General features: G+C 34.6%; 1 protein-coding gene across 2 annotated transcripts in view; it reads right to left on the bottom strand.

Annotated features, from left to right (window-relative positions):
• CERT1 (ceramide transporter 1) overlaps positions 1-18,248 on the bottom strand; it is a gene marked incomplete at both ends in the record, with an annotated part of 68,580 nt that overhangs the window by 8,823 nt on the left and 41,509 nt on the right. Inside the window, 8 exons of one of the 2 annotated variants that reach the window (XM_079549016.1) lie at positions 695-772; positions 1,341-1,433; positions 2,282-2,368; positions 3,663-3,755; positions 6,977-7,134; positions 12,825-12,908; positions 13,746-13,884; positions 14,670-14,777. In XM_079549016.1, coding sequence (XP_079405142.1) covers positions 695-772; positions 1,341-1,433; positions 2,282-2,368; positions 3,663-3,755; positions 6,977-7,134; positions 12,825-12,908; positions 13,746-13,884; positions 14,670-14,777 — 840 coding nt within the window. The remainder of the gene's footprint in view (positions 1-694; positions 773-1,340; positions 1,434-2,281; positions 2,369-3,662; positions 3,756-6,976; positions 7,135-12,824; positions 12,909-13,745; positions 13,885-14,669; positions 14,778-18,248) is intronic. The other variant, XM_079549017.1, reaches the window with a different exon arrangement.

An 18,248-nucleotide genomic window follows, 5' to 3' on the forward strand; every position in this document is an offset into this window, starting at 1 on the left:
ATTTTTTTGAGACTAGAGACCAAAACATGATGTCACTTAGTTAACCCAACTTTAAACTACGTCCCCTTCAGACCAAGCACCTGAATTAATTTTGTACATTACTGGTGTATATATCACTTTACATTTACATATTCAGGAACTCAGTTACTTTCTGAAGAATCAATGAATATATTTAAAGCTTTCATTACAAAACCATTCATATCCACAACCTTACTAGCAACATATTTTATAACATTTCAGTAATAAATCTAGTTGTAGAGCTCAAAAACAGTGAATATTAAAGATCAGTATTATCATCTTAACGTCACTATTAGTGACAAGTGTTAAAAAAAATTACATCTTTATTTTAAAAAGAAGAAAATTTGAAGCAAAGACCATCTCCATCCCACACAAAACAGTGTTATTCTAATGTCACAAAAATCAGAAATGCAGAAAGTTCAAGTTGTATGCATTTTTATTAAAGCTATCAAAATCAATCCAACAGTTTCACAAGGGTTGGGCCTCTGCAGGAGTGATATGCATGCAAGCAGAATGTAAAAAGACAACCATTTAGTCTACTAATAGAGAACTCCTTTGTTTGTCTCAATGTACTAGTTTAAAGCAAGCAGTGATTCATGTAACAAAAATGCAGGTTCTAGAGAAGATGAAATATAGCAAAGATATGTAACCCCCACTCTACACATAAATACGGTACCTGGGCGCTGAATCTGTGAACATCATCAGAGGCACTGACTAGATCAATGGAAGACATGGAGGAAGAGCGACTATAGGGCTACCAGAGACAGACAAAGAAAAAACCAAGTAATCAGAACAAAGGCACAACAGAGCATTCAGTACCAACTTGCAAGCACAAGATAATGAAGAAAAGGAAAACAAAAGCACCATAAGCAGCAAGCACAGCAGCAAATGCTGATTTCATGCACCTATTATGTATTATGCTCCCAGTGTAGCCATGAGAGGAGCACAGTGTTTCCAGTAACATTAAAATGAAAGTCCACTGATCCTGATCCAAGTGACTTCTAAAAATGTTTAGCTAATTCAATCAATTCTGGTGAAGAAATCTTAGAAACTCAGGTTGATAGTTCGTCTGTCTCCTTTACTATCACTGATAATCTTGAAAGAAGTCAAGAGTATTCTAAATGAACACTCAGAACAGTGTTTTTTGAGCCAAGAGAAAACAGTCTTCCTCCAGTTCCAGTTGCTTTAACTGAATATGAATAAACCATGAAAAGTTACTAGAAACACTTACAAAAGAAAATCAATCTTGCCTACCCATACAAATTGTATAGAAACATCATGTATCAGCCAATATTCTCTGGAAATTGTGGGAAGTATTTTACCTTTTGGACAAATCGATGACTCCCCACAGCAGAATATGCATCTCCAGAAGGTAAGGACGTTGGCCAGTGCAATCTGACCTTTTCACTTTGAGACTGCAACAAAATAGGCTTAATTATTGGTAGTTAGTTGCTACTAAGTGTACTATTAAAGAGAGTGAGTCATCCTCAGTCTATGTAATGGCTACTGCATTAAAACAAGAACTAATGCCATCCCTGGCAGGCCTTAAGTTGGCATCCTGATGATCTTTTAAGTGAATGAAATATTCATTAACTTCATCTATACTTCCAGGTGTGTTTATAGATTAAGGAAAATTAATTGGTACCACTAAGGCTACTGCATCAATATATAATAACAGTAATAACCACTAATCAATCAATAATAATTTTTATTTATTTATTTATTTATTGCAAGAGCAGCATGCAGGCTGTTGATCATCACTGGCAAAAACACATGCTAACGGTGGTGACCATGCTGAAAAATAATGTTTTGTAGCTGAAAACTACACTCTACCAAATAGCGTTATTGTGCTCTTTGCATTTGTTATAGTTTCCATTACTTAATGCATGTTATCCCTATTTGATCCTTGCTGCTGTTATTAGCAAAATAGACTTCAGGGCAGTAATGACGTTTTGACAAAACCTGCAGTGTTTGGTATTCCTATTTGCACATGTACCTGTTACAAATAACTTTTATGCAGAATTCTAAGATATGTAAGAATCAGAAATGAGAAATTCAATTAGGTTAACATTTGCACTGTAATCCACATAAGCTGTGAAATCAGCTTCTCAAAATTAGTGTTAAACAACAGTACTTAACTTTACAAATACCAAGAACTGAATTCTACTTTGAATTGTCAGGAGATGCACCCAAGGAATGAGCATAGGTCACTGAAGCTTCCCATGAAACGCCCATCATTAACACATTTTTCAAGCATCAGTACCTGTTCTTCCATTTTATCCTGTCTATCAAGAGCAGCTTCAACAGCATCAAAGAATTCTTCTTCATTAATCAGACTATTAGGGCCCTCCTAGAGTATAAGAAACAAGAACTAGTTTAAAACTTCGGAGACATGAAAGCTCCATTTAAATTTAATTTTAGAAGTATGTATGTATTATGTATGTAACTGACAGAATGAAATTCTTCCATATCCATAAAATATTCCGTATTTTTACCAACATCATCTGAAAACACTGCTTGTTAAAGAGAGTTACTCCCTCTAACTGTAACATAGGAGGTAGTTAAACAAGGTTAAAAAAACAGGAAACTGAGGAATCGTCAACATACTTTGACATCAAATTTAAGCTTTAATGAACATATATTTCCTCTTTAAAAATGCTTACAAAATGTCAGAAAAGCAAGCATATTAACATAATTGCACAATTAGACTACTTCTGAGTATTCCAGTGCTTCAGATAAAAATACAAGACAAAAAATACTGGGGATCGTTTACTTGAGAATTCCTGAAAGAATAACTTAACAAATAGAAGCAGATAGAATTGAGTACTGAAAAGTCAAGTTTAAGACTTAAAATGGTAATTTAAGAAAACTAGGCTTACTGTTGTTATTGTACTGTAAAATAAACAAATCTACCAAATCTCAAAAACTAAAATGGATATGAGAGAAGCAGCAGCGTTCAAATGTCTATTAAGTATCCCATATTGTTACTATTTCTCAAGTTCTGATTTTTAAGCAGAAACAAGCATTTGATTAATGCTTGTGAAGAAGTCAAGTTCTTAAAAAAAAAAAAAGATCATATAAACTGCACTACAGGTTCATTGGCTTGTATTATTTTTCAGAAGGTGGTTTGGACACTGTAGAATTTGAGTAACTACCTGAAGAGGAAGCTTCTGAAATACACAATTTAACAGCTGAAGCAGAATCCTAAATTCACTGCATTTATGATCACATTTGAAGTAACAGAGACAAGTTAAAAATTTATTTTAGTTGAACTTCAGATCTAGGACTGCCTCTGCCTTTAGAATTTCCATATTTATATTACATACCTGTACAGTTGACCCATTAGAAAGTAGAAGTGTAACTACTCCATATAGGCAGTATCAAATGTATTTAAAAAAAAAAAATCAAAATTCACCAGAAATATCAGTAAATGAATTATCTAGACAAAAGAAGGACAAGATGAAGATTGATTTTCATTAAAAAAAAATTGAGGATAGAAATTTGTCATCCAGCTTTCAAGTTGGAAAAACTGAGGTGGCATGAATACTCTCGCACAAGCTGATCACCTTGATTTACACATACAATCATTTAATAATAAGCTTTCAAACTCCTGGCTTTAAAAAAAATGTAAAGCAGAAATGTACCTCATAGTCTGGCCCTCCAAAGTGGGACTTTTTCTTCAGTTCTGTTACAGCATTTTTATATGCTTCTTCTGTTCTTCTCCTTTTTTCTGTCTCCTGCAAAATGACATGATCTTTTGATGCTGAAGGAATGAAATGGCTGATAACAATACATATGCCAATAAATAGAATGATCAGTATAGCTTAGCTTTTTTTTTTTTTTTAAACAAGATTTCCAGAGCCATCCATTTTCTCGTTTTGTTTGCATGCACACAGTGTGCATTCATATATACTCAAACAAAACTTGGGAAGTTAACTACCTTGAGGAATCCCTTCCCACAGAATCTTAGAATCGCTCAGGTTGGAAAAGACCTTGAAGATCATTGAGTCCAACCACAACAAAGAAGAGTGCGAGCAAAAGAATGTGTTCAGCAAAGAAAGTGTGAGCAAGTAAAGCTGAATAGGAAGGGTGATTTAGAGACCAGGGACACAAACAAGACTGATGCATTTCTCTCTCTTTTTTTTTTTTTTTTAATAAGTAATGTGCAAGAAACTACTAGATCAGCAACCAAAAATTAAATATAACCATAAATAGTTCATTGAGGTCAGACCTGCTAAGTGACTGTTTGAACTGCTCAACACCGTTGCTCAGGCAGTGATGACAAAGGATTAAGGGTAAAACTGTTAAAATGCTAACTCGTTGAATATAGTGATACACTAATGAGTCACTGCATGTAAGTTTCTATCTGTAGTTAGTTGGCATAGGATCCAAGTGAGTCATTTCATGAATTCCACGCAGACTAACAACTCAACATCATTCTCTCATAATAGGTGTATGACTGTATTAAAGCCACTAATTATATCTACATTACATATTTTGAATAAAGATGCAGTGATGCTGGAATCAGATTAAGCCTAGCATTTCTTCTGCAAATTTTATCCTTTAAAATATATGAGAAAGTAGGCTGAACTTCATTATCTCACAATATTTACTTCCGTCTGAGAAGACATTCATCTGATGATAATGCAATGCTTTTAAATCAGATCCATAGCTGTAGAAGACACTTCTACAAACTATGTTGAGCCACTAAAGCAATGTAGTGAAAAGACAATTCTTGTGTAGATATAAAGACATTTCCATCAGAGAGGATGCAGGGGGCCCTCTATGGGAGGAAGTCAGGGCTCATGTCAGGCACTGCCAGGTCCAGACAGCTCCAAAACAGACTCACTGCAGGACGTAGTTAAGCCTACCAGCCATATAAGTGACACTTCTGGGGGGAAAAAAAAAAAAAAAAAAAAAAACCCACAACAAAAAACAAACAAAAAGACCACAAAAAACAAAAAACAAAAAACCCCACAAAACAAAACAACAACAAACAAACAAAAAATACCTACACTGGGAGAGAGAAGGAGGGAACAAAAAGAAAGAAACAGCAGAGGGAATGTCAAGGCCAGGGGAGGAAGTGGTGATTGATGGCAGACCACATATCCGTACTGCAGCTCATAGAGGACCCCCACACACTGGAGCAGATACATGTTAAGAAACTGTGGCCTACGGAAAGCCCACGCTGGTGCAGATCATTCCTGACAGGAACAGTGGCCCATGAATGACTCTACTATAGACCATATTTCCCAGTATTTCCACATTACTCAGGACCAACAAGCTTACTAAAGCAAAGAACCTTAAAATCTCCAAGTTTTTGAGAAGTCTTTCCTATTTAATTTCCAGAAAACCAAGTTCAGACAAGATCATGATCCCCTTTCAAATGTATTTACTCATGGTATGTGAGCTAATCTGCATATGGCATACCAGTAACATGAGAACTGAAGGGAAATTCAGTTTTCTTAGCTATTTGCAGCTAAAAAAGTACTTTAAAATTAGTCTAGTGACTAATAACTGTCTAAACTGTCTTCTATATTAACATATTATTCCATATTAAAATACACAAAACTTTGGACAAGAGAAATTCATTTCATCCACGCTCTGAGAAAATTCTGATTAAGTCTGTCTTCTCAGTCAAGAGAAAAAAGTTGTTGTCAGGGGACCACCAAGGAGACATCAAGAAAACAGATCCAGACTTTTGTACAAGGATGAAAAAAAGAATAGATACTAAAATATTTCTGATTGGATATAGACAAGGACTTTCACTATAGCATATTAAATTTCCCTGTAATGACAGGTGTACAGAACAGAAAGTTTTGCAGTCTCCATCTTTGAAGACTTGAAACCGGATGTAATAAAGCCCTGAACACTCCACTCTAATTTCAAACTCCCCTTGCTTTGGGCAGGAGGTTGGACTAGAGATCTACCAAGGTCTCTTCCAATCTGAGTTATTCTGTGATTCTATTAATGAATTTCAAGTATTGGATGTGCTACAATTCCACCAACTACTTAGAGGAATCAGAACCAAATTAAGCATTGTCTGAAGTATCAAAACAGCTAGATAAACCCTGAGCTTCGACATAAAGACAAAGAACAGCTAAAGACAAGTGCAAGGACTAAAATGCGGATATATTTTATCTGAATGCCTTTATTATTTGAATCATGTATTGCTAAAACATATATAGTAAGATTTGATGTTATATATGCCATATGTAAACATGCTAAATTAAAAAACAAGAAACAACAATGGTATAGAACATCAGGCAATAATGGCAGGCTGACAAGATTGTAGAAGACGAAGCCTGAAATACATCCCAGACATGCTTCCAACACATCTCATCTGAAGAAGAGATTGTGCATTTTGAGTTGCTATAACGGTGGCACAGGATTACTGCAAACTATTATTGTCATGAGAAAAACAGATAACACCACTAACTAAAAAAATTAATCAACTACTTTAAGTCATGTTTTCCACTCATCTCTTAAAAGAGAAATAAATGATGATCCCTTTAAAGAGACCTTTACAGTTAAACCTTTAAAGAATAGGTTGTTCTCAGCACTGTTACCATTTCACAATTAAGCATTTTGGATTTGCACATCATTCTGGATAGTGCGTGGATATTCAGGTCTCCTTTAGAAGACTGCAAGTAATAATGTATTATATTAATGCTGTCAGGTTCTCTTCGGATTTTAAAAAACAGTATAGGAATCCTAGTTAACAAGGGCTGCAAAAAGGAAGTCCATGATGAATGCTACTAATATCAGCAACAGTCAAGATGAGGCTTTAACATTTTGTAGGACTAATAAATAATGAAAACACCTAAAATTAGTAAGTGCTGCACATAAAATTACAAATAATGCCTGGACTAAGAAGGTTAAAAACAGTTGTTGAAATTTCAAGCTGAATAAACTACTTTTTTTTTTGTAAACCAAAGTGAAAGGAAAACAACCTTACCTTATCTAGCCTTTTTTGCCAGCTTTCTTCACGTTTTACCATTAGTTCAATACAGTGAGATAGCGTAGCAAGGATTCCAGCAGTAGTTGCCTTGAATGTTATAGCTTCTCCTTTAAAGTCTATGCCATTAATTCCTTTGGGTGTCACATGTGGAAATACTGAAAACAAACATAAACCATTCACTGACAGCTGCCTTTAATTCAAGTGAGCATCTTAATAGCATGGTTTATATTACAATTGTTTGAATATACTGCCTGGAAAGTTGATTTCAAAACACAAATCAAAATGTGCTAATCATTTGCAGCTATCCACAGGATAAGAAAAGAGATTCAAAAGGAAGAATGCATCCCTTCAGCTTCATCTTGCTATACTCTATTTCCAGTCAGCTTGTAATGCTGTATTACTCTGCGCTCTGCAAATCATGTAGGTGGAGGGAGTGGTAATACTTTGTAACAACAGCATTTTGAGAGCATGAAGTGAGGCCTAAGACAGAGAAACCTCAACATACCTAATTCAGTACTGAGAAAGGAAAAATTAAAAAATGCAATCAAAGCCAAAATGTCATACGCAAAGTTGCTCTAAGCTGGCAATTACAGATTTTAAATCCACAAAGTAAAAATATATGATATATATAAAAGTATGAAATGTGTGGAATTATCCAAGTATTGTGGGTTTTGCAATTCCAACAACTACTTCATGCTGTCAACCAAGCCATCTGTTGCTAAGGCTATTTAAATCACTTAAAATATGTGACAAAAAAATACCTATTATATGTCAAACTTACATATAGGTTGACAGAATAACAAATCAAACACCACACATTAGTGCCATAAAGTATTAGCAAGCAGAAGTAAAACCCTGTTGAAGATTGAGCTCAGCAAGCTCAAGTACCTCCTGCTATGCCATGGTTAAAGCTAGTGACTTGTCACCCAGCTGGATAATGCATTTTTATTTAATTTTTCTTTGGTTTGTCAGCGTGCCACTGTTATGGTTTAAAAAGCTGAAATAAATATTTACTTTAAGTTTATCCAATAACTGCCTGCATGGGCAAAGCAAAACTTTCAAGAAGCTCTGTTTTTACAGGGAAGAGAAATGTAATTGCTGTCCTCTGATGGTAGAACACAGAGCAAACATCACATGGTCTTAAGCAGTGGTGTAAGCCTCCAGAGGCTTTATGCGCTCTTCTTTCACAAGCAATCAAACTATTTTTATTTCAAATACATGATTACAGACCATACAGTTCTTCAAATTCCCCAGTAAGCATACATGGCATGGTAAAACACAGATTTTTTTTTATTCCATATTAACGAAGAATACTCCCTAACAGATGAAGATGATAGGGGGCTGGAAAAAAAAAAGAAAAAAAATTATGTTTCAGGAATAATAATGAGCAAACGAGATCTCCCTCCCCCTAACAGCTGCAGAGGGAACACGGAGGAGGCTGAGACTGAAAGTGGTACAAGCTGGCAAAGAGGCAATGCAGTGGATTCACTGTGAATAATGAAAACTAAACAACAGCTTCACATAAAAACTGCATTTTTCTTTGAGAACTGTAATACCACTAATTTGTCCTGTTGGTGTACAGCACGTTCACCTGCAGGCTTACCAGCAGAGCTGTGCTGCTTTATAGACATGTTTTTTTCTTCAGTACATAATACTGCTAGACATAATACTGCTGAAGAAACATCCATCAGCTGCAATGTAGAAAATTCATTTCACAAATCTCTGCTGCAGTTTGTTAGGGTAATGCAGCAACAAAGACTCATTCTTGAAAAAAGTCAACGTTCATTGAGTCTGAGCTACAACTCATTAGTACTTTGATATGGTTTTGGATACCATGTATTTTAAGTCCTTATTCAGTGACTAGTCTCAAAGCAGGAGTGATATGTACCACTATACAAAACACTGGACAAAAATGAACCTGCCAATGCTTATTTCTTTGAGGCGAGGATCTGCAAAGAATGCTGCAAAGCTTTATTTCTTTGAGGAAGGAATCACTCAAGAGGTTCTTTACTGTGTGTACAGGGGTACTCCTCAGGAGACTTTTTTCTTCCCAAAGCATGTCTGAAGATCACCACAAGCCCCAGCTCAGAAACAGTCAATCTTCAGAATATTAACAATATTTGTCAGATTTTCTATCTGGAGAAGCCAAACATCCTTCTGATTTCTTCTCTACACTTCTTTTCTACATAAACTACAGGATCTAGTGTTTCAAGCTCAATTCTTCCATCAGGACATCTACAGGTTCAAGTTCAAGGATAACAGTAAAAGTTTTCTTGTTGGAGCTGCTCTTCTAGCTTTCTAATCAAGCTGTAGTCAACTGAAAAAAGCTCTGCAATGATTTTTTGCCTACTTTAAATTCGATTTCAACATCTTGAGTCAAGTGATTCCTTTTTAATTATCCTGTCTCTTAAGCATTTTACTTTTCTTCTGAATCATTTTCTCCTTCCTTTCATGATAATGATTTATTTATTTTTTTTTAATACCATGCTCTTTGCCTGTTCTGCACCTCTACAATTCTAGGATTAATCAGTTTTTACATCTTGTTCCTAAGATATGGTTTTTAACCCTTCCCCAGAAGTCTAAAACATAACCTGTTTGGTAAAATCCATTTTCCAGTGAAATGGAAGATTATTTTTAGATGACAGTAAGTACAAAAATAAAGTTACTTTTTCTCTTCCATTTTATGCCACTTCTGCAACTTATACCACTATACTAATTCTACATAAAAAAAGAAATGGGTGGGAGTATTACCCACTTATTAAGTGATACCTATTGTTGATCTTCTGTGGATGGCAGAAGAATTAATAGGATTAGTTTTCCTCTAAGAATAACCTCACTATTTCAGCAATGCGGGTGAATACTCTTCTTGCATTTGAAGAACAAAAATTCACCGCAAATCCCACTCTATTTTATCCAGATTATTTCCTTTATCTATGTAGTTCTAACTTCTGTCTCTAAAGAAGTTCCCACAATAGGTTTCATCCGCTCTCATTTAAATTAAGCCCAAATCCACCCATTTTCCCAAGCAGATAGATGGGAACACTTCTCAATCAAGACTCTCACATTCCTAGACTGCAAGATTCCAACTGGTAAACACAGCAGTCAGGCACTCCCTCAATGCCTCGATACAAACAACCACTGTTTCAGTTACTAGATTTTCCAACTGGGAAGCGAACAATAGATTTGAACACCTTCATTGCAAAGAAACAATGAAAAAAAAACTTCCCTATCCAAACATGGTATATTCAGTAGCAGGATATGAATCTCTACAGTCATGCTTTCTCCTCCCTACTCAGGAAAGGTGCAGAATGGAAATTTCAAAAGACAATGAGAACACGGTTCCTTAAACAAATTATAAATCTAATGGTTTGAGCACAAAATACTAGAAACCTGTGTGAAGACAGAAGTTGGACTTGATCCCTGTGGGTCCCTTTCAACCCAGGATATTCTAAAGACGGCTTGAAATTTTTAATGCATTTACTCCTTATAAATCAAACAGGTATTGAAAAAAATAGAATGAAAATCAGTTGTTAACAGAATTGATGGAAAGTAAATGTAACAGAAACAGGAATCATAAAACATGTAATTAGAAGTTCTGCAAAAAGCAAACGGTTGCAGAAATAGCGACCTACAGTAAATTAGTGTATATATAAAGGTATCCGTCCAGGATACCCAACAATTTCTTAGCAGACAAAATTCCTGAATACTTGATAAAGATTTTTTTTTTCCAAGGTGAATATAAGTACATTACTTCAAATTCCTCTTAAACAATGATAAAAAAAAGGACATCACTTTCCTTTTAAAACTTGAAATGTGATCTGATGTACCAAATATAGATACTTTCCAAATGAAATTTTACATATTAGGTGTGCATATATGGGATACATATCAGAATAGTACAGATATGAAAAAATGTTCTAAAGGTAAATTAAGCTGAAACTCCTACACCATCCTACAAAAAGTTTGACAGATACCTCTTCCAAAATGAATCACGCCATGTAATTAAGTACTCACTAATGTTTAAAAAAAACTTCTCATTTTTTCTGGAATTTGTTCTAGTGATTTAGACGTACTCAAAAATGTGGACTCTTTATATAGAGTTGGTGAAACTGCTAGACTTGCTTACAGGTCAATATTGCTTATATTTACTGACAAGAAGCACAAAAGATTTATTCAAGAATTTCAAAGTTACACTCTACTTAACTTCTGATGCCAGCATATAATTAATCCTTAGCGGGGGAAGCACTTTATATCACTGAAAAATCTGTTCATATTATTAATTCTGGAAGTATGGTTAAAGTGCATTCCATTTTCTCTCTTTCTCATTCCTCATTACCTCTCTTTCTCATCCCTTATTACATTACATGTTGGTGATATTCTAGAAAGAGGAACTGCACAGTGTCTGACTTGGATGGAGTTAACTTTCCCCACAGCAGCCCATACAATAGCGTGCTCTCTGCCTGTAGCTAGAATGCACTGACTATGACTGAGCAGTATGCAGGCTGCTTTTCCAGCCCCTCAAAGTCAGTAGGCTGGGACAGAACTGGGACAGATGGTCCAAACTGATGGTATAGAATATCCCCTTTGGTATGACATCAAAATCAGAAATAAAGTTGGGAAAGGGGAATGACCAGGGGAGGCTATCAATATGAAAGCATCTGTCTTCCCATGTAACTGCTATGTGTATCAAGTCCTTGCTTCCTAAGGCATGGCTGGCTATAAGCTTCCATGCTTATAGGAAATAAGCGATTCCTCCTTTTGCTTCTGCAAGGCTTTTGCTTGTTTTATTTTTCCTTTCATTAAACTGCTCCTTAACTCAACCCATGAGCTTGCACTCATTACATTTAGTTCCTGTTCTTTTGAGAAGGAATGAAAGAGCAGTGTGACGGAGCTACTGGAGTTTACTAGTGTGAAAACATCACAAATACTCAAATACAAAGAAAGCTGCAAGACATAGGAAGGACAGCTCATTATAAAGAAAACAGTAGACACAAAAAAGGCTTATTTTGCCCACATATTTTCAATTCCTTTATAGAAGTGTTAAAAAAAAAACAAAACAACATTTAAGTACTTTCTTTTAAAAGATTCCCCCTGTTCTGAAAGAGAGCTGGCATAATTTAAAAACTCTGTGAACCAAGATCTAGTAAATACCTAAACTATCAGCATCTAGTGAAAAAAAAGCTGAGAAAGTATAGAAAGAAAGCAAAAAGTTTTTGAACACATATACAACTTCTGGCAGGCCAGCTGTATGAAGATTTTTCAAAAAGGAGGACCTGCTTTGAGTTGGTGAGTGAGTCCATTCACTGCATGGACAGGGAAAGATGACTATAATTAGATCATTTAAGCTAAGATTTAAAAAAAAAAAAAAAAAAAAAATCAAGATTTTGTTCATCCTATTATTGAAAAATACAGTTAAAAAGTGGTGAAATTATGAGGAGTAACAACACTGACTTAGTCATAATGCAGCCACAGTAGTTGTAAAAAATATACAAGTTGACAACAGTAACAAGAACAAAGAATGATTATCTATTACAACTCTCAGTTCCCAATATTTTAACGACACAGCTGTTCCAGCAGAATTTTGTGGAAACAACTTCGAACACAACAGGAACTATCAGCTTCACAACCTTCCATTAATACCTGTGTGAATTAAATTAAACTTAACTCATGACAATCATAAAAAAAATCTAACAAATGATAATTTTAAAATGAACAAGAATTTCCTGTAACAAATTTGAAATGCCATTCCTATAGCTTTCCTCTCAGACAAAAGCATAAATATCGGTCATATAAGGCTTATCATACTATTCAAGTTCAATTTCCAGTGAAATTTAGACATACTTACATTTTTCCCTACTGCTGTTACTGTTATGCAAAAAATCCCCATCAGAACGCACTGTAGGGAAATCATCTTCATCATCTTCTACCACTGAATTAGGAAGAGAAAGGTAGTATGTCAGGGAAGGAAGAAAGCTGTTCTAATTCTTCGGTGCATAAGAAGAAACTAGAAGCATTTTCACAGCTAAGCAGCACAAGATATTTTTTCCATAATAAAAACAGAAAGTCATGATCCTCCTGTCTTTTTTTTTTTAACCCCCATCAGAACCACAATGTAACTGTAAGAAATAATTATGATATTTTTGGTCAGTGTCCAAATGAAGGTTCTTGTATAATTGATTACACGAAAGAACCACAATTCAGCTCTTCTATGCTAGCAAAAAAGTGGGATTGTCTGTATCTATCATTTTCTCACTAAAAAAAGTTTCAGGACTTTTTATAGTGAGAGATAACCCAAAAATAAATATAAATGCCCCAAGAAACATGAATGAATATGAAAACAAGCTGCACTCTGAGAAAAATTATTCAGATACACAGATATCCTCATCTGGGTCTATTATTGCAAGTGCACACTCAAGTTGAACAGTATTCTACCCTCAGCCAATACACCTCTGAAGAATACAATATGGCAACAGCTTTGCTTTTATGTAAGAACATGCTGTTCCTATCAAACTAAAACTCAAATTTTTTTTCCAAAGTAATGGTAAGAAATGCAGTTGTAAATTAACTTGATTACATCAAGTGCTAAAAAGATCTTTTTTTTTTTCCAATGAGGTTGTTAGCTACAGGTTAAGAGCAAAGTTAAGCAGTTTTTAAAAGGAATCCAACTACTGCAGTGCAAATACTTGAAATTATTTACACAGAAACATTCCTTACAGTATAGAAATTTAGATTTTAAGGAGGTCAGTGTTTCCAATAACAATTTTACCTTTATCCCTCTGGAGTTCATCTTTGGAAACTGCATCTGCGCAAGCATCAAAATATTTCTGTAAAGTATCAACTTGTCTACACAAGATGTCTCTAAAGGTTTCCATTTCTGCAAGCTTCTCACGTAAGCTATGGCCCTTCTGAAAATACAAGAGAAAAACACTTCTAATGCTTCTAAATATTCTACAGTGGTTCAATGAAAAAAAGAATTTCTGCAGCCACAACAAAGGTACGCTGATGATCTTTCAGGTATCAATTGCTAAAAAACACCGTTAATGTTCAAAGAACATGATTATAAGAATCTATACACAAGTGTTCCTTTCTCATTTTTTTCGCTGGTCTCAACTTTTCCTCTCTGTTGCACTTGCTACATCAGAGCATTCAAAAAAGCTTACTAGCAAAAGCTTTGCTTAATCCCAGGTTTGCAGCTATTTGCCTGAAAACAGTCAGCTCTGGTTTTCCTACCGATCTAGACACAGCTTTCTAGTGTTGCTCCTCTTCTGCTCCTACAAGAAGCAACGCTTACTCGAATAGAAATGTTAAACATTTTAGACTCTAGAAATGAGAAAAGTCATTTGTCAACTGGTATTAATAATCAAACCTGTTAAATCACAGAACCAGCATATCCTTTAATTAGAAGCCCTTGTATGCTCAGGAATACACTGGGAAAGGCTAAATTCTCCTAACAGGTCTGATTTCTCTTGCCATCAGAAGATACTGTAATTTAAAATGGACAACTGCTTAAAGGCATGTTAAAGCTTCCTGTACAATATATTCTTTATTATATGCAGAATTACATAGTAAACCAAAAAGTTGGTACTCTTTCCTATTGCTGTGTGAGCGAACCTTCACATAATATATCCTTTTCTCATTTGCTTAAGTATCTTTTTTGCACATCCATATTAAGAGAACATTATTCACTAACCTTGAACGAAGAGGTGGATGTTGCAGAATATCCACTTGCTCCAGAAACAAGAGACACCATGGAGCCATGGCGGCGTAAACTTGATTCTGATCCATAGCCAGATTCAGTCTGAAAAATACAAACCGCACAAAAAACACAGGGAGGTTTTAAATATGAGAAGAAGCCGTAAAAGCAATTAACATCACTTCCTCTAAAACCTTGTTTCTTGTCACTATGTATTAGAAGCTTAGCTCAAATTGTGCCTGCAAGTTCAAGATGTTGATTTAATATCTATGAAGTTAATACAAATCTATGTTTTGTTATCATAATGATGTGGAAAAACAGTAGTTACCTACAACCTGTTATGCATCCCCCAAAAGTGCAAAAACCCATGTATTTAAGGGAATAAAAATTGGAAACTTTCAATTACTTTGTATCTGTGATCTCCCATAAGCAATTTTCACACAACATTCACAAAATGTACAGTACTCTACAATTATACAGAGTTCAGATGGCTCAGTATGAAGACAACCCCACAGTCCCAGTAAATCTTTCCCACTGCTGAAACAGTGATTTTTTTATTTTTAAAAGCAAAAAAAATTAGCAGAGATCAGAGAAAAGCAGATAATAACTGCCAACAATTTTTCTTGTTCAGATTTCCTCAGCAATATTCTTTGTATAAAACTCAAATTAATTGAAAAAGAGCATCTGCATAAACAAAAGGCAGAAGACAATAAGATTTAAATAGTTGAATATTACAGAAAACAAAGACTATACCTTGAATAAAAAAGCACAAAAACACAATAAAAATATTAAGTTTCATGAATTTCTTTACAGATAAAACTACAAGCGCAGATATTGAGGAACTGAAGGAAAAATGTTTCTCCATGAATTCATGTAAACAGTCAGAAAAACATGAATGTATGAAAGAAACAAAGTGTTCAGATTAATATTTGAAATGCTGCCAATCGGTGAATTTGATCAAATACACAGTGACAACATTGTGAAGGATCTTTGACAGGAAAAAGAAATGCTGCAGCACAGAAATCCTGAAGGGGCAGGGAGATGGTGATACAGAATGAGTAATAAGGAACCACAGGCAGCAATAAAGTTCTTAGTTGTTACTGGAAGAACTAGAACCTGCTTTGGAAAGTGAGGTAAGTGTTGATAAATAAATCAAATGAACTTAAGGAGTTTTTAAAATGGGGAGTAATGAAAAATGTTCTAAGTGCTGTTTGAAACAGGAGTATTTGCACGATGTTTGAGTTACAAAGGAACAGAGGCAGAGAAACTCCATTTTGTCAAAATGAAGGTAAGGCTGAAGAGTTGTTAACACAGTACTGAATGAACACGACTGAATGAGATTATTCAGAAAAAAACAAGAAGGAGTCTATTTGGCCTGTCTGAAGAATAAGGCCAAAGACAAAAAAAGAATTGAGGAAACAGAATAAACTTCTAAAAAAAAAAAAACAAAAAACAGAATGGATTATCAAAAGCAGAAAAGAAGTTGAAAAAAATGTGACCAAGAAAGACAAGTGTAGTTAGAAATGACTAGTCTAGAAGTCCAGTCTGAAAGAATGTTAAATGATTAATTTACATAACACAACAACAACAAAAGAGGCATTTGTAAATTTGAAAGATTTTATATGGCATGTCTTTAAGTTTGTTGCTTTAATTCACAAGAAGTAGAGAAATATAATAATCTATTTGACACAGAAGTTTATGTTCAATGACAGTTTAGAGTGAAAGGACAGAATGCAAGAAGCAGTTTCCTTAAGTCAAACTTTAAGGATGTTTACATCATTTAGTCATTTCTTATGAACCACAAATTTAAAGCTATTTTACACTAAGAAAGGTCCTAGGAAAATAGCTATAAAAGAGCTAAAGGCTCCACTTTTCAGAACTGACTAGTTGTTTCAGAGCATGTCCTTAAGGTATCTGTTGGATACAGCGGTGAGCTTTTTTTTCACCCCCTCATTTAAAGATACCAATTGAAGTTGAAGTAATAAGGGGCTTTGATAATACATTTGGGATAATGAACAGCATTTTGAATTGCAATGCTCTTAGTGTCACAGTACAAAACTTACAGCTTCGACCACTGGATTTTAGGTAACCAAATTCTAAAGCTTTGATCAGTTTTCTTAAAATATTCAAGTAAGAGTTTGTGGCTTTTTTTTTTAAATGGACTTTGAGTCCTCCAAGGATGACAAGTGAAATCAAAGCAGGCAAGATAATAAAAAATATTTGAAAGTACAATTAAGAGTTTTCGGCATACAATACTACCTCACCTCAGAAGTGTTTAAGAAGCATAAACTATAAATCATAAAATATTTCTTTTAATGTTTCCTTTAAATGCAAATCTAAACAAAATTAAACATTCCAGTGTCAACTTCACTGTTTACTTAATCATACACTACAAATGTTAAGATGATTCTGAATGCATTCTTACTTCTGCCAGTTTAACAGTAGGATCTTATTTAATCTCTATTTAAGTTGTACAAGTTAGAAAGAAGGGGAAACATTTCAATAGGATATGACTTCATGAACAGATTAATTTTAAAATGTAGTAAAAAATATCCAATGTATTGCAGCCAGGATTTTAATGATGAAGAGCAGACGTATTCTGATGTTTTTTCTTTCAAGTGAGAAAGGCACATGTGTGAAAAAATGAGAGATTTAATTTTAGTAAGTGAATTTTTATAACGTCCATACCTGAAGAATTAATTGAGTTCCATTTTAACAGTACTTCTATAGACCTTAGAAAATAAATCCCGGAAGTAGAAAGCCTTGTGACTTACACTGGCTTTAATTCTTTTCTTCTAACATTACCCTTATATTAATGTCCATTTGAATTAATTCACAAAATAAAAGCTGAGTGGAAAAAAAAAAACTAACTCCAACCTGCCTAATTATTCAAGCTTGATTTTTTAAAAAGATATCTTCTCAGCAGTACATTTGACAATAATCTGTGCTTATAACTAAGCAGTTTATTTATTTATCAGTATTTAACACAAGACAGCAATCTATAAGCTTGCAAACCATGCAAACTCAAAGCTGTAACACAAAAAAGCATTTAGACAGCTCTAGCTCTTTGCAACCAAGAAGCAAGCGCACTGAATAGCACAACATGAATCTGAAATCTCTGCATTTATAGATGGCATTCACAAAACTAAAATATTTTATTATGTTTTAATAAATGAAGGAAAAGAGAAATCAAGACTAAGAATAGTTATTCATAAGGAGAAAGAGAAAATAAGTATTGCTTTATCACTGATGCAGAAACAAGTCATCCAGCTCACAGCAGGCACATGCGAGCAGATTAACACAAACAATGAAAGCATGCACCATGCAAAGCCCCACCATTCTACTACCGCAACATCTAAACGAGAGCAGGTCACTGCCGCATTTATGTCTTGCAAAGCAGAACATCATTAACTATTCACTGCAGAAATACACAATTACATTGAGAAGAGGAATCTTGACACGAGCTTCTTCTGTTCACGCAATTTTTAATTTCCCAGAGTAAAAAATCAGAAAAATGAGTCCATACAATAGTACTAAGAGTCTCTGTTTGAAAACAAAAATAACTCAGAGAAATAG

The sequence above is a fragment of the Tetrao urogallus genome (assembly GCF_951394365.1).
Source record: "Tetrao urogallus genome assembly, chromosome: Z".
Classification (NCBI taxonomy): domain Eukaryota; kingdom Metazoa; phylum Chordata; class Aves; order Galliformes; family Phasianidae; genus Tetrao; species Tetrao urogallus.